Source organism: Barbatula barbatula (genome assembly GCF_947034865.1).
Source record: "Barbatula barbatula genome assembly, chromosome: 23".
In the NCBI taxonomy this organism is placed as follows: domain Eukaryota; kingdom Metazoa; phylum Chordata; class Actinopteri; order Cypriniformes; family Nemacheilidae; genus Barbatula; species Barbatula barbatula.
In genome coordinates this window covers 10,370,909-10,394,424 of record NC_136786.1, presented here as the reverse complement: position 1 = coordinate 10,394,424, position 23,516 = coordinate 10,370,909, and the positions used below count along the sequence as shown (strand labels likewise).

At 38.1% G+C, this 23,516-nt stretch overlaps 1 protein-coding gene across 5 annotated transcripts in view; it reads right to left on the bottom strand.

The window, feature by feature from the left end:
• Positions 1–22,513: 22,513 nt before the first annotated feature.
• sugct (succinyl-CoA:glutarate-CoA transferase) overlaps positions 22,514–23,516 on the bottom strand; it is an 87,160-nt gene continuing 86,157 nt past the window's right edge. For 4 of the 5 annotated variants that reach the window (XM_079487790.1, XM_079487792.1, XM_079487789.1 and 1 more), the window contains one exon: positions 22,514–23,057. In XM_079487790.1, the coding sequence (XP_079343916.1) occupies positions 22,894–23,057 (164 nt within the window). In that variant the 3' untranslated portion in view covers positions 22,514–22,893. The remainder of the gene's footprint in view (positions 23,058–23,516) is intronic. The other variant, XR_013788294.1, reaches the window with a different exon arrangement.

Sequence of the window (23,516 nt, the reverse complement as noted above, 5' to 3'; positions counted from 1 at the left end):
AGCTGGCAATTCTTTGCTCAACATGTCCCTGATTTCTCTCTTACCCCTTGCTATCCTCGTTCTCTCTCCTCTCGGAAACTGATGTCTCCAAAATGTTCCTTTCCACCCGGCCTACTACCTGCCCCTTGACCAGATCCCTCCAACAGGCTATTTTTCTGTCTTTACTGCCTCAACTCCCACACATTATTAACACCTCCATCACCACTGGGACTGTCCCCATCTCATTTAAATAAGCCTTGTGTGACCGGCGAAGCAACAACACGTACACGAGAGTGAAATATACCACCACGAAGGGTAACTTTATTGAAAGTCCCGAGGAGGATGGGAGGAAAATCAAGAAGCCGTCGTCTTGTGATGCCCGGTAGGGATGGATATCCTCCCTCGCTGGATAATGCTGTGAGACCTTTGGCGTTTGGTCCGTCTGCTTCCGGGTAGGTGTGGGCCCGGTCCTGCCAGTCGGTACACGTTGGTACCTGAAGAGACAAGAAAGTGTATCTCAGTACAGTCATGTCTTAGGGAGATGTTGCTCACCTTCCTTCTCGTGTCAGTGGCTTTTGAGAAGTAGCTGCAGGTGGTAACGACCGGCAGGAGTGCCGCTCTGGTTTCCTCCGTCTCCATGGCGACACTGATTGCGCCAGGGGTGAGTCGTCACACCCTGTTAACACCTTTAGACAAGAATCTAACACTCAACCCCTCAGTGGTCAGCAATTACAGACAAATGTCACTCTTGCATTTCCTTTCCAAGGCCCTCGAAAGGGTAATATTTAACCAACTCTCTGCCTATCTCTGACCACTCGATCTCCTCGACAGTCATTAATCTGGCTTCAAGAAAGCACATTCTACAGAGACAGCTCTCCTGTCTGTCTTCGAAAACCTACGGAAGGCAAGGGCTAAATCCTTGGAATCTGTCCTTCTGCTTGATCTCTCTGCTGCATTCGGCACTGTGAACCACCAGATCCTGCGCTGCATTCTCTCCAAACTGGCCATCAATGGAACTTTACTGGTTTGAAATCACAGGCATATCCTTTAAGGTATCCTGGAGTAATGAAACATCCAGATCTCACCAGCTGACAACTGGAGTTCCTCAGGGATCAGTTCTGGCTCCTCTCCTCTTTTCTATATATACCACCTCCCTGGGTCCAATAATTAAGACACATGGGTTCTCATACCATTTTTATGCAGATGATAGGCAGCTTTATTTTTCTTTTCAACCTGATGACCCCACCATATCTGCCCGTGTCTCTGCATGTCTTTGGGATATCTCTTCTTGGATGAAAGAGCATCACCTTCAACTCAACCTCTCCAAGACAGAACTCCTAGTTATACCGACCCACCCATCAATTGAACACCACCTTACCATTCAGCTCGGATCCTCAACTATAACACCAACCAAGTCTGCTAGGAACCTGGGGGTGATGTTCGACTACCAACTTTCATAAAACAGCTCAAAACATGCCTGTTCCGCATTTATTTGACTGACGAAATTTTTTGCTTACTCCAGCTTTAATCCTCCTAGTACCATGGCCTTGTAAACCAATGGTACTGTTTAAAAGTTGACAAAATGTGTATATGCTCTCCTACTTGTATGTCACTTTAAATGAAAGCGTCTGCCAAATGAATAAATGTAAAAATGTAAATTTACAATTCTCTCCTGATCATGTGCCATTTCAGTGTAAGATGGACTATCATGACAGTTTTTAATAATACTATGTATTGTATAACATTGTATTCTTCTTTGTACTGTATTTGTTCTATACATTTAACACATTTCTTTACATTTCCTTTTTTGTAATTTTTTTCATATTAAGCTGAAACAATGCAATGTTGTCAAGAAGCGCTAAATAAATTAAATTTAATTAAACTGAATTAACACATTCCTCTTTACATAAAAAAGTTAATAGAAAAGTCCTGTCTATATACTTTCACCCCCATACCGTTGGCACAAACCTGAATGACTTTCTTTTCTGGAAATAATGACAGAATTTGTATTTTTGGTTGAACTTTTCTCCTAAATGTCAAAACAAGGAAAGAGCCCAGTGACAGACAACACAGATGCCGTCACAGACAAAACAGATGTATAAGTACATACTTACTGTATTAAACAAACAATTCCACTGAAACCCCCAGATTGTTGCTTATCTGACCAACTACATCTCGATTGTTTCTCAGAGACAGCAATGAGACTAAATTGAGAGTTTTTAAAGAGATTTAAAAGAGATTCTGTTACAAAAACCGAACTTTATGCTATGTATGCTATTTATAGTGCTTTTCTCTTAATACATGCCAACATTCATTTTCTTGGCCAACCACTGTAATAAATAAGAAAAATAAAACCAAAAGTTTTCTCAGCTATTAAAGCAAATAAAACATCTTCTGGGTTTACTGTAAAGTAGAAAGACTCACGCCACCTTGTGTCTGAAAGAAGCCCTATTCCCGGTAGTCATTATGCTAACCAAACACTTTCCTAATTTCATTTTTTCTTGTGATGACAAAATTATTAAGAAGGATGTGTAATAGGACGACTTGACTATTGGAAATGATGTCCACACTGTCAGGGAAACCCCAAAATGTAATACACCAATATGACTGGATCCATCTGGATATGGACTGATCAGGAATGTCGTCACGGCACCAGACAACAATGGGAACCTTTAAAATAAGGCATCACCCATATATAGCCGCACGCCTGAACCTGTCCAAACAGGCCGGAGCTTCAGAGGTGTGTTTTTATTATGTTTGTATTTGATGGGAATTTATAACTCAACTTTAGTCATTGGAAAAGACTCAACTGTGTAGTAGTTCTCAGAATTGGAATGGGTCTTGAATAAACATCTTTTTACTTTCTGAGTGAATCATCGACGACCATATCTAAAAATGGAACTTTGTAGTCGTATTTTTTAGGCTTTAAGGATATCATAACCAGAAATGATGAGTAATCCGAGGGCCCTAAAATGTGGCTTGCGTCTGGGATTTTGTGTGTGTTTATATGTGTAAATGTTAAGCAGGGAGGTTTTTGGCACAGCTTCACACTAAAAACTCATCTGACATAAACGTTCACATTTTTAACCAGCAGATGCCTGTTTGGAAGACCATCTCTTGAAGATTGGTGTTTACAATATTGCACCATTCCAAGACAGAACAATGCATCTCTTGTGAGTGAGATCTTTTTAATAAAGGCCACATTGAGAAAGTAAAGCCTGGCCAAAAGTATCTCAAAATTATCCAATCTCTGTTACTTGGGAGAGAAAAAACCTATGGTGTAGGTATATCAAACAGAATATCTTCGGTAAAAGGATTTCATGGAAAATATTTTAAAAGATAACCAAGGGAAAAAGAGATGATGAGGTACCACGGTTTAAACCCAAAACCACTTTTAAGCCAGTCAGATTATTGCATACCTGGGTTTGATTGGAAAATCGCAAAATCCTGCGATTGATTAGTTTTCGTACTATGACCGTTAAACTGTACTGTTTCACAATGCGAGACTGAGACAAACATTAGTCAACATTTGCAGATAATTAGGATGTTTACCACAGTCTTCACTGACTCCGTCTGTAAACCCATTAATGTGTAAAGTAGCAGAATGAGTTTCTTCCAGGTCCATCGATGCATGAAAGCCATGATGTGCCCAAGATGGTTTCATTTTCATTTGTAAACCCTTTATTTGTTAGGGATTTAATCCCACATCTTTAAATGTCTGGACTCCTCAGAAAGTCCTTTTCTCTGACTTCTAAGAAACTCTTCAAACCTGAGACCTGAGGCTCTAGTCACACTGAATGACTCCCAAAGTTTTTAGTACTCCCACACTAAATAAGAAAAATAAACAGTGAAGTTTTCATTTAAAGTAGAGAAGTAACTTGTCACTCGAGAATCACGCAGAATCAGAACGCACGTTTTAATACAATTTCTTCTTTCAAAGGACTTTCTATTAGTTGTAGCATTTTCAACAGAACATGCCCTACTGTAGACACTTTCCAAGTCAACATCTATCATTATAGGGTATCATTAATTTGCAATCTTTTGGCATTGTGTTATGACATTTCAATGCCAAAGTTTCCATGGCGTAAGCTGTTGAATGATCCACTATTTTAAACAGGACTTAAAAAGGGAAGAGGCCAAACCGCACAAGAGTATTGGTTTCATTTTGCTTTCATTGTGTTTGTCTATTCAGTGTGCACATCCTTCTGGGACAACAGTTATTTGCGTTTCACTTTCATGAAATAAAGAGACTTTCCATAGCTAATTATAAGCTTCACAGGAATATAAAAATGTCACAAAAGGTTAAGCTGTCAGGCAGCATGCCATTCTGTTTACACAAATGGAGTGCTTTGTGAATGAATCGCTCCCTTTTTGCTTCTTTTCTATACAAATTGGACAAAACGGTTTGTTTGGGAATCAGATGATCAGGTCAAAGCGATTCTTGAAATTGGTTCAGTGGTTCATTTGTTATGATCAACTTTAAATGAGCTGGTGAGTTACGCTGTGTGATCTTAAGAGATAAAGGGTAATAGACAAAGTTGTAGGAAATATATGTAAACTAAGTTAAAACTTGCGCAATACTATTTGTGTAATGCAACATTAAGCATTAAATATAAACATATATAAACTAAATATTTATGGAAGTGCCCGACTCAGAGTAATGGATGATATGGAAAAGTGATGCATAGTTCACAAAACATATTCAGCTTAATCTGATGAATAAATTTTTAATCTCTTTCATTGTAATCCCTATTCTTTCTCTACAACTTTCAAAGTTTTTATGGTTTTAATGGTTTAAAACACATTTTAGCCCTCTGAAACTCAAAGTCATTGCTTCAAAATTTTGCATCTGTCTGGTTCCATTTTGTTAATTTCACAAACACTTGTTGAAAACACAAATGATACATTTAAGAAACTTAGCCAACTGACATAAATAGGACCGATCTCTAGAAATCTTTTTCTAGAGTTTATGTGACAGTTTATGTGATGTAATGTATAAATTGTCAAATTGACTATTGTCAAAAGGGGCACAAGTCTGGTCTGACAGGTGGGGGGACCAAAAAAGAGTCTGTAATATTTTTAATTTCTGTTACAAAATATCCTAACATTTTAAAATTAAAAAATGTATAAAGCCTTCAAAGGTAATAATAATGAAAAAAAAAACTTTTCCAAACTGTTCACTAAATTTCATATGGCATGTGAAAGCACAATAATGCGTGTATATATTGCTGTCCTATCATAACGCTGGCCTATTTTGCATCAGGAGCAGGACTTTGAATGTAATGCAGCCCTTCTGTGCGATCACCTTAAAGTGTAAATATTATGTGCTTTGGTCCTACTTTGGCTTTTGGAGTACCCAACAACAGGTTTACGTACATACTGTATAAACACTTTTATTTTCTAATAATAGGCAGTTATTATTACCTTACTTCTTGACTGACTCTCAAATTATTCGCTCGGCAATTCACGTGTCTAATCCCCTCCTTTCTGTCAGCCTACTTTGATCTGACTGGTCAAATGGTCTATGCTGTGATTGTTCTACCACGTAATGCATCACAGAGTCACAGATTGATCGTTTGCACAGAGTGAGGCAAATCTGACAAAGAACTGAAATTAGAACAACTTTGTCGTTTGTTAACTTTCGGCTTTACAACGTGGCAGACTGCATACATTCACGCACAGCAACATTACACAGCATAAAATTGAATCTTAACTTACTCTTTTAAGAAGCTGCTACAAACTTAACAGACTGTAATTTATTATATTTTGGCATTTATAATAAAGGATGGTAACTTATTGAGATAATTAAGCTCTAAACCAACCCGTAGCCTAACCCTGAACTTTACGATTAAACACTTGTTTGCCCATTTTCCAATATTTTCTTCATTTCATTGAAAATAATTGTGATGGGGAAAGGAAAACAGCAAATTCAGCAAAGATGCAGTTTCAAACTCGGGTCTCCGGTTGTAAATAGCTGCAGCAGCATTAAACTAGATGGAAATTAAGCATTAAAATGAAGAGGAAAGTTTAAAAACATCCCCTGGGAATTGTGCCACTTATTGTCAAGGTCCCAGTTTAAGGAGCAACCCAAAAGATATTCATTAAAACATGTTTAAAGCATGTAAAACGTCACAAATGCCTGATGAAAGAACAGAAAAATCTCTATTGTTTTATTAAAACACATTTAAAAAAAACGATTGGAGGCCATGAATTTGAATTCCCATCTGTAATATTGATGAAACGTGATCCTGACCTGAGAAGGGTCAAATTTAAGAGGAGAACCATAAGAAAAAACATATGAGATCTCTTTAATATCTCAGTAATTAAACAATTTCTCAAAATAAATGACAGATGGTATCTCAGTTTGTTCTTCTAGCAGACGATTAAATGGAAAGCAAATGGAATTTTTGTATCATAAGATTATCGTATTCCAAAAATAGTAATTTCTATCCTAAACAATATAAGGAGATGCATGTGAGACAACGCTGATATTTAAATATATAAATAAACACAACTCCATCGAAACCTCATAAACATTTTCCCTTGGGATAGTTGCATAAACAGTTCTTATTATGTTTTGGGTCCATCATCTACTTTGACATTTAAACATTCCCTATCCACTTTGACCACGTCACTTTAAATTCTGAACTTAATAATAACACACAACAGTTTCTAAAATCTCACTTGTCTCTCATATAGGCCTCACACAGTGATTTGCTAAGTCGAGCGAGCGTGCTTGGACATCTCTAAGAAAAACACAGAGAAAGAATCGCCCATTTAATTCACTAAATAACCAACAAAATGGGTTCAGCCCAGGGACGACGGGTTAGTTTGTAACATCAAGTGCTTTGCGAAGAAGAGGTGAGGCTGCCAACTTAGCTTTCACAGCTTTGACTTGTGTATATCTTGTGTATGATTACAGTGTGTTTCTGGACACAGCATATGGTCCATCACCACACATCGTGGTACAGGCCAGGTAACAGGATCTCTAAACCAGAGAGAATTATTTCTTTGATGGAGGCCTAGCAAGAATAAACAGTGCATTTAGCAAACTCATTAGAAATGACAAGAAGCTGACATGGAGATTTCTTTGTGGTGGGGAGGAGCTAAAAAGGCTCTGAAAACCACCTCTGGGTGCTAACAGTGCTTCAGTGTTCAGAAAAGTTCACAGGGAGTGATGTAAGGTTGTCCTAAGTTTACTTTATGCTTGAGACAATAAAGGTTACATACTGTATATTAAAATATTCTCTGAAGGTTATATAGCGTAACTGCCCGAAGATTATCATTGTACTTGTTCCACAGCTACTTGCCAAATAAACCATGGTGTGGTTGATGCTGTAACTACACAATTATGTGGGCAACAAGCCTGTTTCTCCGTATACTGCCCTTTCAAACTGAGCTGTGTATTCTGATGAAATGTGTTTTTTTGCAATATAAATTACATTTGCTTTATGGTTGTTCTCCTCCAACAACCCTTCCCATGGAAATACAAATGAGATGATACATAACATACATAGTTTTCTATTGCTGTTTCCACAAGCACATCATAAACAGTTATTAACTTTGTTAATATTAAGGTTGCATTAAAACTTTGAGGAACGAAGACAAATAACTATCTTTGAAATTTATATCATGTTATTATTCATATTTAACTTTTTTGTTCAGCTGCTTTGCATATGTTATAAAAGTGTTAAAGAAAGAAAAACGTCTATAGATGGTTGGTGGTTATCGGTCTGGCTAGTGGTTAGTAATGTAACAATTCATTGAAAAAATATAAATGTAATTTATATGAACATTCATTTATGTTAGTAATTTTTTGTTTATTAATTGTATTAAATGACATTAAACCTACTCAACATTAATGTTCCTTTGCGGAAGTTGACCGGAGGTTAAGTTTGGGCTACATGATGTTTATTTTATTACCCATTAAACCGTCTATAAATGTACTATTTTAATGTTTAAAATAGGGTTTGCAATTTAACACGTTAAGGGAGTGTGATAAATAGAAAATCTGAAATGCATAAAAACAAGATCTCATTAAAGTCTCATAAAATAAAGATAAGCAAAAACTCTTATTATATTTAATATAAAAAATTTGGGGCTTTCAAAAGGAACATGTAAACTGAGCGTGATCAAATATAAAAAAATTATCAGGTCACACAATATGGTGGTGCTGTCGACCGATCCCAGCATCAGACCAAAACACTGTCAATGTTTGTCTATGGTCAATACAGAGTGTATGATAAGTATACTTGATCCTTGATATATGTAAGTATGCAAAATAATTCACTGAGGTGTTGGTAAACAAGTATAATTTAGCCACAAGGAATACATGTCTTAGCAAATATTTTTGACAGATCTTACGCTTACACTCGAAAGATGCTTGTGAAAAAAGTATTTTTAAAGACCATTTATTTTAAGTCAATCAGCTACAGAAACACCCCATGTGCTTATTTTCTGTTTGCACACACAAACACACAGGGACGTACAGACAGTCGGATGTTGGTTCCTGGAATCCGTGGCGATGGCAAAATCACATTTGACAAGTGGATTCAACAGAAGGAGGTTTGAAAACTCAATGACACCAACACAGACACACAGACTCTGTAAACACACATGACAGAAAAAGTGAGAAAGAGAAAGCAATAAGGAATTTAAATTCAGAACATTATCAAATGTGTCTGATCAAAGATGAAAGGCCACCAGTTGTGACGCACAAGAGAAAAAGAAAGCCAACTGCAATTTGGTAGACTTGAACAATGAAATCTAGCTATGAGTCATAAACTATTATAACTGTTCCTGTGTCATGATCTATAGGCATACCAGCAAAGAAACACATTTATACTGTGATGCACGTATTCATGTATTCGCCCTTTATTATAGGACAGTGAATACCATCATGAACCTGTTGGGTGATTATTGTGTTAAACCACCTACAACTGCATACGCCTGCATGTTGTCTTTATGTAATGTTGCGTCATTTACTTTAATTCTGCTCTCATGACTAATTTTATGCATTCAGTCATTTCCTACACTTGACCTTTGTTTCAAGTAGAAGTAGAAACGTACAGATAAACATCATGATGTAAAGTGCAGCTTGGTAACTTCATTTCAGTCACTAAAAGCAGAGCTTTCTGAACACTTGCCTTGTTTTTTATGTGCCAGACAAAGCAAAAAACCTTAGAGAATTTCTATAATAAAGTCAATGTGACATATTTTGACAACATTTTACAGCATTACTCCAACATTTTATTATGTCAACAAGCACATTGTTTTCACTATATCTAGAACTTCCAATGTATTTTTCAACAGAAATCTGTTTTCACTGAACCCTGTTTTTAAGGATTTTGATGAATGGTGAACATGGCAGGCATGCTCTCCCTCAGGTCCTGTTTGGCCATGGATTGAACGCAGGTGCTAACATCTTGACCGTCCCTGTGTTTCTGTTTCATTGACGTAGAGATAGAGAACAGCCAGAAGCTGTATGTCAACAGTCGAATAACCCGCATGGCATGAATCGCATTTTGTGAATCTTGAGAACATGGAACTGCAGATGTTTATGTGTTTATGAGTGTGTGGTCCCTTTTAGTCTAAAATGATGGGTCTTAGAGTCCAAATATAATTGATTTACAATACTAATACTTGAATAATAATGTCATAATATTAATAATAAATCTTAAAAATAAAGGTGTTTAAAAGGTTCTTCTCAGCGATGTAATAGAAAAAACATCCTGGGGACCACAAAGAACCATTCAGTCAAAGGTTCTTTCAAGAAATATTCAGTCAAAGATCCTTTGAAGAACGTTCTCTTACCATGTTATTAACCTTTTTTTACTACAAAGAACCTTTTGTGCAACAGAAAGGTTCTCCGGATGTTATAGGTTCTTCATGGAACTATTTACACTCTTAAAAAAGGTGCTTTTAAAGATTCTTCGATGTCATAGAAGAACCTTTCGGTTCCAAAAAGAACCTTTAACATGTGAAGAAAATCTCTGTTTCACAAAAGGTTCTTCAGATTATGAAAATTTAAGAAAGAGATGGTTCTTTAAATAACTTTTTACTGAATGGCTCTTTGTGTAACCAAAAATGGTTCATCTATCACTGTGAAGAACGTTTTAAGCACCTTTATTTTTAAGAGTGAAAAAAGGTTCTTCCATGGCATCGTGAGCCACCTTAATTTTTAACAGTGTAGTTATTAATAACACCTCATGGGCATTTTGAGGGGGTAAAACCCTTGAAAAAAAACAGCAGCTGGCTCAAGAAACGTAGTATAATACAGTAAATATCCCACACTGACAGTTTTGATATACAAATGTAGGTTAGGAAGAGGCAAGAGAAATAGGATCTTTCCAATCATTAAAAATGACAAGGAAGTCAAAATCAATGCCGAAGTGGTTGCGTCAACATAAAAGAGTACGATATTTTCACACCTGCTATCTTTAGTTTGCTTTCATCTGAGAGGTCAATAGGTTACGAATCTTTCAGCTTTATGACTCACAGATCCCCTCAACCCGCTTTCATCACCAGGGGAAAAAGAACAGTGATACAGTAAAGGCTTCTTTTTTCTGTTTCCTCCGTTGCCTTTAGTGAGATCAAGTCGCTTCTTTTATGTACGTGTCTCTACCTGTCACTCTCTTTGCGCTTCCGTTTTCTCACTCAGTATAACATTGAGGTGTCACCTCCTCTTCTTCTGGCCTGTCAGTTTGTGTATGTAAGATGCATGCAAAGATCTCCTGTGTGCGCATGCGTGCCAGTTCGGATGTATAGTACCGAACGAACCCGTTCACCCTGAGCAACTCATCCTATCCTCCTCCTCCTCCGCTGTTTGCCAAAGCTTTTTCATGACAGCCATCCTTAAGCTAATTGGCTAATTAGAGGAGTCGCATAGGTTGGACATAATGATTTGAATTATTTCCATAGCGCTACAACAATAAAGCCTACGCAGAGAACGTGCCCGTTCTGCAAATTACCTCTCGAGGCCGGGCTGTTAGAGAAGCGTGAGTGGTTTCTGCGTGATAGCTGCAGCATGCGCCGTGGAGAGTGTGACAGATAATTCAGAGCTGGCCATTAATAATGCATTCTACAGAGGGAAGCGGCGTCACAGCTAAATTAGTTTCAATCATGACACAATCATATATGAATGTAGTCAGGGACAATTAATCCCTTGCCCAAACAGTGGCTCGGAGACACTCGACCTTGACTATAAAGGGTCCTGTACCATTTTTTGAATGAAAGCGTGTGTGGCTTATACGTGTTTCAGGGGATGGAGTGTGTGTTGTAGCTGGTTGAATCCACAGCAGATATTTAATTGTCTATTGTCTCATCTAAAAACGTAATGTATGTAGTTCACAATAAAGAGATTGCTTTAGATTTCCCCACATTTACTAATTGTCCAGATGACATGTTCAGGGTTTTTTTTTCAGGTGATTTTAATGTCAACTGGCTGCTCGACTTACTTGGGCTTGGTACACGATCACTATCAAATACATCAAGAACTAGGGCTGTCGCAACATACAATTTTATCATGGCCAAAGAATTTGCGGTAGATATATTATCACAATATTTGCTTTATGTTTTTTTTAGGAACAAATAATGTAAAATTCATTTTAATTTTGTGTATTTATTTTGTTAATTTCTATTTATTTTGGCCAACAAATCACATTAAAATATAAAAAAGAGATAAGAGAGCTCTTAAACTGTAAACGGGTGCTGAATCATTATTATTACAGGGGTGGGATCTGGAAATAAAACACGTGAGAGAAGGGCAGGTCTGGGGGGGCATTGACCCCAAGATGTTTCTTGGGCCCCTTCAGCTGACAATTAAAGTAATTTAAAATTAAATACTAAATAATATCTATTGAATACTGATCGGTCAATTTAACCAGATAATGTTTTTAAATTATGCATGCAATGAACTTAGTCATAGTCTCACCTGATCTTGTTTCTCCTGTGTTTCCCCTTGCACTCCATTCCCCATCATCCTCCATGTTCGTGCACCTCTTTTGTCATGACCCTCACCTGCCAGCTATCACTTCCCTTTAATTGTGTAAGTCTGCTGTAATACTCTGTTGTAATTCAAGTAAACTTATGGTTAAGTAAGGCCATCAACCTTCCAAATATCATCCCTGAGTGGGGGAGGCCCCATTTTACACTATTACACATAATAATTATTTCTGACAAAATCTTTTATTTCTTAAAAAATATATAATTATGAAATACATTTTAAATTAAGGAAAAGAGTACATGTAGCCAGTACTTCAAAAATAAATGCAGAAAGGTAAATTAGGTTTAAACATTTGTAAATATCATCTTATATATTATTTTAATTAGGCATTAATTTAATATATAATTGTGTATTTAAAAGACTCTATATAAAATGATGTATTTAATATAAATTATATATAATTTTATATATTAAAAATACTTTATATATACTTATATGTAGTATAATTTGTAAGAGTAAAACTGCACCGGTCAATATGATTCAGAGTACCCAGATGAGCCTGTATTATTAAATTTGGCAGCTGTTATTGTGGAATACATTTCTTTTCAATGTATAGTTCAATGATATGAAGATGCATCTCTCTGTTTGGCAGACAACAGAGCTTGACTTGGACATGTCTGGAAAACGTTTGCAGAATCAATTGAAAAGCAGCCTGCCGGCCCATCTGAGGAGCACTTCTGAGACCCCCACAATGCCGAGAAACCACACGAGAAGGGACCGAATTTCACCACACGCTGAAAACTGAGTAAATAATATGTCACTACGTTGATTAATGGACATATTAATGGTGTCTGAGATTGTACACTGACAGCGACAACAAGGTGAATTGATGTTCAGCTCTTCAGTCAAAACATCAAGACCGAATCTGCAAAACATGACCTTGACGAATTAGTCAATATCTGATCGAAAAACATTCTGGACTACGTCAGGATTTCTGAAAGATAAACAACAGAGCTATGAGACCCTCTCAAGAAATTCATCACGCATTGACGTTTTCACGTTTTCGTAGAAACTTATTTTTTATGTTTCCTTGGTATACATGGGTATGTTAACAAAATGAGCCTGACTGTGAGCCTTGAAAAAATGTTGGAAACCACCGGGACATTTTGTATCACCATCAAACCCTCCAGCGAGTTAAAAAACACTGACATCCAGGAGATAGGTTCCATTCGTGGTACCAGAAGTAATAAAAGCGCTCATAGGAAGTGTCAGTGTCTGACAGAATCACTTAAGCCCCTGCTGTCTTTTCCTTTCTCTTACTATGCTCAGGGGGCGTCCGGTCTACTTCCCATCTGGTCTTCCCTCTCTGATTGGAAAAACACACGTTGCCTTTGTGTTTTGCAGTCGTGTCAAAGGAAGCCCTTCTTGTTAGATTCGGTGGACGTAGGAATATCAAACTTCCAGCCTTTGACTTCATTAGAGCAGGTTGAAGAAACAACTTAGGCTCATTCAATTCTTTCACTTCCTGTTTTGGGTGTGACCCCTAGGGCTCCGCGATCACGCTTTGCAGAGTACAAATCGGCTCTGGAACAAACCAAATGATCGCTCCGTGAATGTATCTTGGCGGACTCCTATCGTTCATGACCCCAATAGACAAATATTTGAACGGCTGCTGTACTTGCATGCGGTGAAGCGAGTGAGAAGTGTGAGGCGCAGGGAGCCGGGGCCGCTAAATATGATGTAACTCGGGGAGCGCTGCATTCTCTGGCCCGCGCAGCAGGCCCGCGCAGCTGGACTGGTTGTTTAGACTGCAGCCTCTCCCCCTCCTCCAAGAACAATTTCCCACTCCGGTTCCACCCCTCATTTCCCACAGCTCCCAGTAAACAGAACACACCCATGGCAGAACTTCAGACACGGAGAACAGACGCTCGATCTTCAAATTCTGGCTCACAGACACGTATATGCACTCACATTCACACGCATGAACGTGGGTGTGGGGGCGGGGGGGGTTGGGGGGGTGAGAACCGAGAGCCGTAGGTGCGGTGTGAGGTCCAGCCGGACATGGATTACAACAGTAAACCTGTCTATCTATCCTCAGCTTTTGAAATCGGCAGCATTTTTCTGGAGAGACTAGCCGAAAGGGCTAAGTTGTTGGTCATGGAGCAGTTTATCATCCTCCACTTTTGCACTAATGTAAGCATGGGATATCTTCTCCATTAGCAGAGACAGTAGGGAATTTACAACGTTTACAGAACACCATGGAGGAATTTTTATGGAGCCACCTTCAGAGAGAGCCTGTGGTTGACGGTGAGAGATTAGTGAGGTAGACTGAGAGCATTCCTGATTTGCATCTTTCGTCGACAAACCCCGCTTAAAAGCGATGTGTTCCATTCACATTATTCCCTAAACGTTTACGCCCATTGTGTAGCACTGCAAAACAAACGTGTCATGAAGTCATAGTCTCCTAGAGGTGAATGACCTGCTGATGAACTAGACCATCACATATCACACATGGAGTAAGTCATTTCAGTCAAAGAGAGACCACCCAGCTGAAGCAGTCGTCATGTGAATGAATGATGACACACACAGGTAATAGGACATGTGTAGACTGAGTTAAGTATCTCATCCAGAGGCCCATGTCATGATGAATATCAGAGGGCCTTTGGAAGAGTGCACAACATGACAAGCAATGTTTGGGCTTTTGGTTTTGAAGTCCTTAAAATAATTAGTCTTTTCTGCCCATCCCCAGAGCTGAGCGCTGAAGACTTGATGCAGGTACAGACCAACATGTTGAAACATTTTTTGGGTAGAGAGAGACATGTTTAAGGCTGTCTTTGAGCACTGCATTGCTGTATATACATCATTACGCTGGGTTTGTATGTAAAATAAACAGATCCAGAGATATATACATTACATGCAACAAACATTGTCAAGTCTGGAGAGCATCCATGTCATTCATTTTGAATAACATGGCTTTTTTCATGTGACGTGAGCGACAGCTACTGTTGCAATGTGGATGTGTCCAACTATGAAACTATTTGCAAGTAAACAATTTGTTCTATGCAAGTAAGAAGTTGATGCAGCAACTTCTCACTGGAGTAAAAACACATGTGATCAGAGCTCATGTGGTTAGACATGATTTATTTTTGCTCACATATTTAATAAATAAATAAAAAAAGCTAACAATTGGTGTGCTGGAACGTAAATGAGTATACCATTTAAAAGTTCAGTTACTTATAATTTTTTCACATTTAAAAAATAATTGAAAACGACAGAATAACACAAATGCAGTAACAAACTGTAAAAATAATGCAGTGAATTTGTTTTAGTGTTATAGTTCTTAACCACTAGAATTAGTAGAAATGATCCCCATTTTATCAAGAAGATTCTTGAGGTGTCATCCTGAGATGCATTTTAAAAAATACTGAGTTTTCATATGTGGGGCTCTCATTGGCAGTTTTTTCTTATTAATGAAATTAAAAATATATATAAGGACACTCACTAAACACCAACGCTGAGAAAGACCAGACACTTTCAAAACCTTACAAACCTCTAATCGCTTCTGCCTGCTAAGAAACATCTGGAACATGTTTCATCTGGAAAATGTAGATTTACATATAACGAAAGCTATATTGTACAGGCCTCCACCAATATCAGTATAAAGAGAATGGGAATCGTTCACCTTCAATGGACGAAGGAAATATTTCTTTGCCTCGTCTTTGGTTACATATCGCAAAAGTTCTTAGAGGTGTTGGCAAGAAAGGGTTAATCATTTCCAAAGTTTGTGTGCAAAATGAATTCCTCTTCTGAAGACAAGGGACCATTTACCAATCAGTCAAGGACCCACGGGAGCACCTGTGGACAATTCGGTTTTGAAATAACATTGGTTCATTCATATCCAGTTCCGCTACGTGTGACAACATTGTGGCGCTGGATGATCAAATACAGCTGGAAAAAAAGTACAAGGAGTCTGTTTTGCTTCAAGTCTTTTATGTATATGCAAGAGTTGTGACCAGATGTTAGTGCCAGGGTCTTACCAAGGATCTGTGTGCAATGGAGTTTTGGGAGTTTGGCCGGTTTGCCATGTGTTACGCTGTTGATACAAAAGGAGAAAAACGAACTGGCACAATTTTTTGAGAGATAAACAGGGGATCTGAAGCAAAGAGATGTGTTTGGATCATCATAACCTGGCAATGGTTTCTTTCATGAGTATTAGACTGTGCTGACATTTGATAACTTTCCCGAGCAGCCCAAAATACATAATAATCACTTTTGAAAGTTTAGTAAAATTCTATTTGTTAAGTTAATTGTAGCTTAATGGCCCTCTATAAAGTTAAGCTCCCTTTAGACTTAATGTTTTCTACATATTTATTACATTAAAAAGACAGTTCCCAAAAATGATGTGACCTCTATGTGACTCTTTCTTCTGGGAAACACAAAAGAAGATATTTTGAGAAATTAAAATGTTTTAACTTTTCAAAATGTCTTCATTTGTGTTCCGCAAAAGTCTGATGTGGAAGAATGGAAGAACTATTAATTCAAGTGGAATCTGTGTCATCACCCTTGTATAGTCTCTGCTATGAGGTGGTGTGCGAGAAAACCTCCTTAAAATTCCCAAACAATAGTTTTGCTCCAGCGTAGACTGAACACAATGTCATTTTTAAAAGAAGTGTTGGGAAACTTGAACCTGATCTCACGAGAATTCAAAAAACATACGATTACTAGAAAAAACCAATACCCCACCCCTTATCCTGCCCCTAACCTTAATGTTCCTGGAGTGATAGTGAATTGTACAAAAATGTACGAATTATAAGATTTTTCAGTGAGATTGTGTTAGACAATTTATTTGATTCCACAACATACCAAAACTACAGTACAGTGAAGATAACTTCGAGCAAAAAGAAGCCAGCACTATTAACTACTTTTCTCTACCAAATAGATAAATATCTTATAAAATATTTGCTCTGGCCAGAGCCGTCTTTCAATGTTTTCCTCGTCTACACTTTGCTCATTGAAAAAACGGTTACCCAGACACGCAGTCCCCTTGGGCATACAGCGAGGTCAAAAGTCAAGTTATTTTGCTTGCCAAAACCATGCGATGACCCCAGCACCAGACAAGCAGGAAAAAGCTCCGCCAGGGGACAAGGACCTTTTTTATTTGAGGGGAGGTTTGTGGTATTTGTCTGAGTTCAGAATGACCAGTGCGAGAGAGGAAGCAAATATGCATTCTGGGACAGCATGCGAAAGCCGGCGCAAAAACAACATGCCTGTTTCATTACACGAAGAAAGGAAGAAGCCACAATAAAGACACGATGGATCGTAAAGCAATGAAACCTACTTGATTTAACTGGAACGAGATGAAGGCCTTCAACGTGTCAGGAGTTTTGCCATTTATTTAGACCTTGCGGACGTGGAGCATTCAACAGCACATGCACGAAAAAGTGCACTAGTCCACTAGGGGTCAATACACACAGAAGGTGTGCAGTCAGTATGCCATTGTCGAAGAAGAATGAAACAAAACCAACACGCTGAAACCAAGAACAGTAAGCTTAGAAGCATATACTTCTCCATACAGTTTGGTTGTTGTTCTTGTTGTCTTGCTGTTTGCTCGGATTGTTTGCAATGGCGAAAACACTTCCTCAATCATTCATTTGCAGCTTAGTCCATGAAGAGTATGCGCAGGAAGCTAGTGGATGCGTTTTTGGGCAAAATGGACGCGGAAGGTCAAGTATACCCAGGCCATTAACAGCACTTGAACCTGTCAGATGTTACGTCTTTATAAGCGAACACTTGTAGTTCTCTGAACATTATGAAGACCGACATAATCTTACAAAGTCAAGTGGAAACGTTATGAAGACTGACTCAATCTTATTGTCCGAGTTAATCCACTTGATAACTACTCAACCAGTCTCTTTAGACCTGGAGAAATGTATATTTTTATTATACCGACATTTATATAAGATCCAGAACCTTTTGATGTCTAAATCGACTCTAACTGATAAAGGAACTCAATATTCCATCTGCTTTACATGAATGTTTTGGAACAGAACACACCAGGCCGGAAATGAACACTTGTCAAGTGCAAATGTGGATAAAAACATGTATTTGACAAGTAAATAGAGCAACTTGAAATTACCTTTATTTAGAACTGTAATGTGGTGCACTTTTAGGATTTTAGAACAAATGTCTGTCCTCTAATGTAAGAGATGTGTTCGATTCAAAGATGCGGCTTCTAAAACATCTGTTGTGAATCAAAATTTTGGACAGTGTTTACCTCATGGAAAATGTATCATCAGATGTTTATCCAAGATGCCGAAAGACACAATACGAGCATTATAAGAACCTCAACCTGTTCCTTGAAGAAAGAACATCAATGAAATGAAAATATAAAAAATTAAATGTTTTTGTGACAGGTGAAGTTTCACCAAAATTCAATGCAGATATTTAATCTCATTTTACCGAAGTGAGGAAACTGCAATGGACTATTAATATCATCATTGCCTGGTCTCATGTCACACCAGCGTCATCTCAATATACGCCCCCTTCTAAAGAACAGGTTTAACTACTTCAGTCATTTCTGTGAGCACAATTCTCAATGCTACAGCAAATAATGATATTGTGAGGAATGAGGACTGTGTGCTTCTAATATTAAAGCAACATTTTGAACAGGAACCTTTTCTATTTTACAACAACCCTGTGCACAAATCAAGATTTACAAAGAAATGATTGATTCAGTCTAATGTGGAAGAACCTTTGAGCATAAAGCCCAGACCTGAACCCAGACCATTCACCATTCACTGGTGTAAAAGGTATTGAAAGAACCCGTGGGTTCATCTTTTAGCATGTTGCAGCTAGGAATCCTTTCTCCAGTCTTCCCTCTGACATACGGTGTTCATTTTCCTCAGTGTCTTCTGCCATGTGTGAGATTATCATCAGGGTTTCAGTGGAGACAGGACCACAGTTATTTCCTCTCTGCACTCCCACATTCTTCATTTAGATCACACGGTCCCACAGACACTCACCGTATAACTTTCAGGGTTTATATCAATCATGATGAACAAAGTGAGTGTAAAGTTTAGAATTCACAGATCACCTGATATTCTAAATAAAAATTGTTTCTTTTCAAACCTCTTTTATTGGTTCATACAGGTGTCTTCTGACTAAGATTTAGTGAAGCAACTGATCAAATATATTGGTGTTCCAGCAAAAACACAATATATACTTATGGCGAAAAGATCAAACCAATTCCAACACCATAACACAAGTTTTACACAGGCAAGCAGGGGTCAGTTATTTTTAAGACTTCCAGTTCGCCATTTGATCCCATTAGTTAGACATTACCAAGTTAGCTTGAAAGTTTTTAACCGGACGTTATAATACTTTTGTGTCATTTAAAACCGCATAGTGTCCAAAAAGAGCAGTGTCTATATTATTTTGCAGGGGCCGCACAGGCATGTGTTTTAACCTAGACCTTAAAAACAACTTTGTTTATCACCACAAGAAGTTGGACAGAGACATCAACTGGGATGATGACATTAAACTCCAGCCAGCAGGCACATTTGATATATTGTCTTATGTAGACGGCCAAGAGCTTTACATTTATAAAAACACTTTGCGTTAGCATTGGACAAATTCTTTGCCGTAACCATCAACAGTTCACATTTCTAAAGAGGACGTTGCTGAGTCCAGTGTTCTTATCAGGGTAGTCATAATCTAACGGGAAGATTTTGATACCCACACCAGATATAAATAAACCTGATCACATCGCGTTGGATCTTTAAAAAAATTACGCAGTATTGGAGACATCCGGATGCTTCAGTGTGACTGGTTCTGGTATGGCATGGAGCGATACAGCTGCTGTGTTGTTAAACGTGCCTTTTTTAGCTACAATGCTGACTTGGCCAAAAATACACTCAAATACATACATTACATACTTTTAAATAGTGTTTATTTCCTGTGTCATCCAATGTGAATACCTATTTTATGTTTGAATACAGCGCAAGTGTAATATTAAAATTAATAATTTATTGTAATATTAAATAAAGTTTATAATGTCCCTTAGCCCTGGATATATGCTTCACGTGTTAATAATGATGTACTATGCAATAACAATAAAGTAAATAACAAAGTAAACAATATTGTTGTGATGTTTTTTAAAGGTGCAGAATGCAGAAGTAAGAGCTAAGACCGAGCTGTCTTTAAATATGATTTACTTTCCGCTCTTGTTGTGTCACGTGGTAACACGTTTTCTGGGCCTTCTGTAGCTGTCATGACAGCCTTTTACCGCCATAAATCTTCTTTTTTAACCAAGAAATGTAATTTAACATAGAAACAAATACAAAACTGAAGTGTGGAGCATCAAACAGGAAGTCACTCGCTGTAATCGTGCCCTCCATCGAGACGTCAAGAATAAGGTGGAAAAAATCTAACTTATTTTATAGATTCTTTTTTATCAATAATTAGCATGTTTTTATGGTTGAATCAGTCTAAATACTTTTTCAAACAACAATATTGTTACAGATGTATAATACTGTTCTCTTTGGGCTGAGGGAAATTCTCACTGAATTCCATTTTTCACAGATTTATCTCAGCTATATTTCAAAAGGGGTAGGATTCTTTCTTTTTTTAATGGTTGAAGACCTTTTCTACACCACGGTTTCATGTTATTCCCTTTATTACTAAATGCAGTCAAATGTGACCTTTCAATCCTTTAAAAAAATAATGTTTTCTTGAATATTATTACAACTGAGTGACAAGTGAGAGCAAATTCCCAAACCCTGTTACTCGTTCTGGCAAAAAACTTTGCCTTTTTTTGTTTGATCAATTTCGTATTAGATGGTGTCCCAAATATTGGTAACAATATACATATAAACATTTTCTGAAAGTTTAAATGGATAGTTTAACCCAAAAAATCTGTCATCATTTATTCATCTTTATGTCATTTCAATCTTGTAAATGACTCTTTGTTCGGTGGAACACAAACGAAGATATTTTAAGATTATTGGTTTTGTGTCCATACAATGAAGGTCAATGGGGTTCAGTGTTGTTTGGTTACCAACATTCTTAAAAATATTTTAAATGACACATGGATGAATAAATCTCTATTTTTGAACTATCCCTATTAAGCAGCTTCTTTGACTGCCCATGTGATCAAAAATGGTAAAGAAAACTTTAACATCTTGGCCCGTTTTACCGACAGACTCCCATTGTCAGCTTGGCATGCTTTCTACTTGATGATGTTTCTACTTAACTCGTGTACCCAGTTCACCAACTACGCTCCAAGGAAGAAGTTCATAGCTGCTCCGACAAACTTGCAGATGTTTTTATAATTCTTATCTTCCAAATTTTTTTGGCCTTTACTTTTTCCCATCTCAAAACCACAGGTTCATTCTAGGTCTGCTTAGTTCATTTCGTTGCTCGCCGGTTGCTCCGGAAACCACTCGTCGACATAGCAACGGCCTACACATGCAAAACTGGAAGTGACGGCGGCACGGGTCACCTCCCATTGGCTGAGGCAAGAGAGGTGCAGCGTGGGATGCAGGGAGGGAGCTAATGTCATGTGCAGCTGGTTGGGCTGGATAACCCGTTTCCTTCTCCGAATGTGTCAGCGGAACACAAACTGAAAACAGGAAAGCACTTCCCAGTGCTCTCCCTGGACTTCATATCCGGGCACCCTGAGATTCCCTGCAGAGGAAAAGCGCAGAAAAATGCCAAACAAAAACAAACAACGGTTTTGTGGCGATAGCAGAAGAGATCGAGTAAGGTTATCGTAACCTTCACACCTCCAACGCTTTCATGTAGAGTAATTGGCCTCCTCGATGCTTGACAGATATTGCTTCCGAGTTTTCACAGTGTCCTCATGGGACACCATTCGACGACTGCCGACCTTTGCCAAGTTCTGACCTTTAGCATTACACGTCTGTCATTAACACTGCCAGTGTAGAAGGGAAAGTCTTCCTCAACAAAGTCACGAAGAGCTGACATCTGTTGCTTAGTAAACATTTGGGGATTTGATCACACCATTATCGTGTCAGTACAAGGTTATTGAATGTTAATTGTCCGTTCTAACTAAATGGACGGACCGTAGGGCTGAGAACAACCTTGCTCAGACTACAACTGAGCATTATTTCATTCCGGGGACTTATTTAAAAAGGTCTCCAGTGAAATGTACTGGAACAGTATAAACAGATGAGTCATTCAGGAAAACTCTCTTTAACTTTGCATTGAGCTGGAAGGCTTCTCACGATGAGGCTTAAGTGTCTCCATGCCGAGCAAACGTCTGTCAAAACACGCCGGGTCATATGACGGAACGTGAACACGGACATTATGAAATAACATTTCAAATTATCAAAAGCTATTCTCTTCTGTTCACCCTCATTGCATTGTTCTTCAATGAGTCTGCATCCCAAGTCGCTGGAAATCACAGATCGACATGAAAAATTTGAAAGTTATGGGGCTTTTTCCACTTCACAGCTAAACAACTATGTACTAACATAGAGCCAAAAGCTTTGAAAGGATTGGGAAGCGACCTCGCGTCTTAAAATAACACCTGCAAGGGAAATAACAAATTTGGCATTTTTGACCACTAAACATTCTTAAAGAAAAGACAAACTGTGATTTTATTGAACTTAAAAAATACACTGATGTTATTCAGTCTCTGATCAGAAAATGTAAGCGGTTATCCATCACTCTGAGTGAAATCATTTGTGTGCTTACTTAAAATCCAGATGACACTTAAAAGCACGTCATTTGGCAGAGGACACTCTGGTGTGTGAACTGTGTCATTATGTCATTATTTTTGCATTTGCAGTTTTCTCTCTTGTGGACATTCATCAAATTAATCACAAAATTATCACCACTGAGTCAAAAGGGAATCATTTTTCTTTACTGGGCGGCTGGCTGATGACTGGGAGATTATTCAGAAGTATTTATCATAGCTCGAGGAGTTTTCCCGGTCTGCTCGAGGTCTCTTAGTGTACATTGTTCTGTGTCACAGTCCGTGAGGCAAGAAGTTGGTTTATTACATCGTCGTTGTATCCAAGAGTGTCTCTGAGAACCTGGACTGTGTGCTGTCCGATCACAGGGGGAGGCATCGCCTGGCTGTATTCAAAGCTGCTGAACCGCACCGCAGGGCCTGTGTAGACACAACAAGAAACAATAATACAAATATTGTTTTTTAATAATAAAATCGTTACAATATGTTGTAGTGCAAATGTGCTTAAAAGGTAGTTTTTTTGTCTGATGACATTCCTAAAATCAAGTGGTGATAATACAGTAGTTTCACGGGACAGGGTTGCCAGGTCTGCGTAACAAAACCACCCCAATTGGCAATCAAACCTAACCCAAAAATGTACAAGTTAATGATATTATTAAAAAGTCTAGTTCAATTAGAAATTGCTCAAAATATTATTTAAGGGCAGCCAGGATTTTCTTTGGCAACTATTTGACAGTAACACGCCAATTGAAAATGGGGAAAAAGCACCATCATAGATAAATGAATAAATTCAGTCAGCTTTGTTTATTCTCTTCATAGCCTACATTCAGAGAGTGGACCGATGGACTATAACTTTTTTTTGCTGCCTGTCTTGGCTGG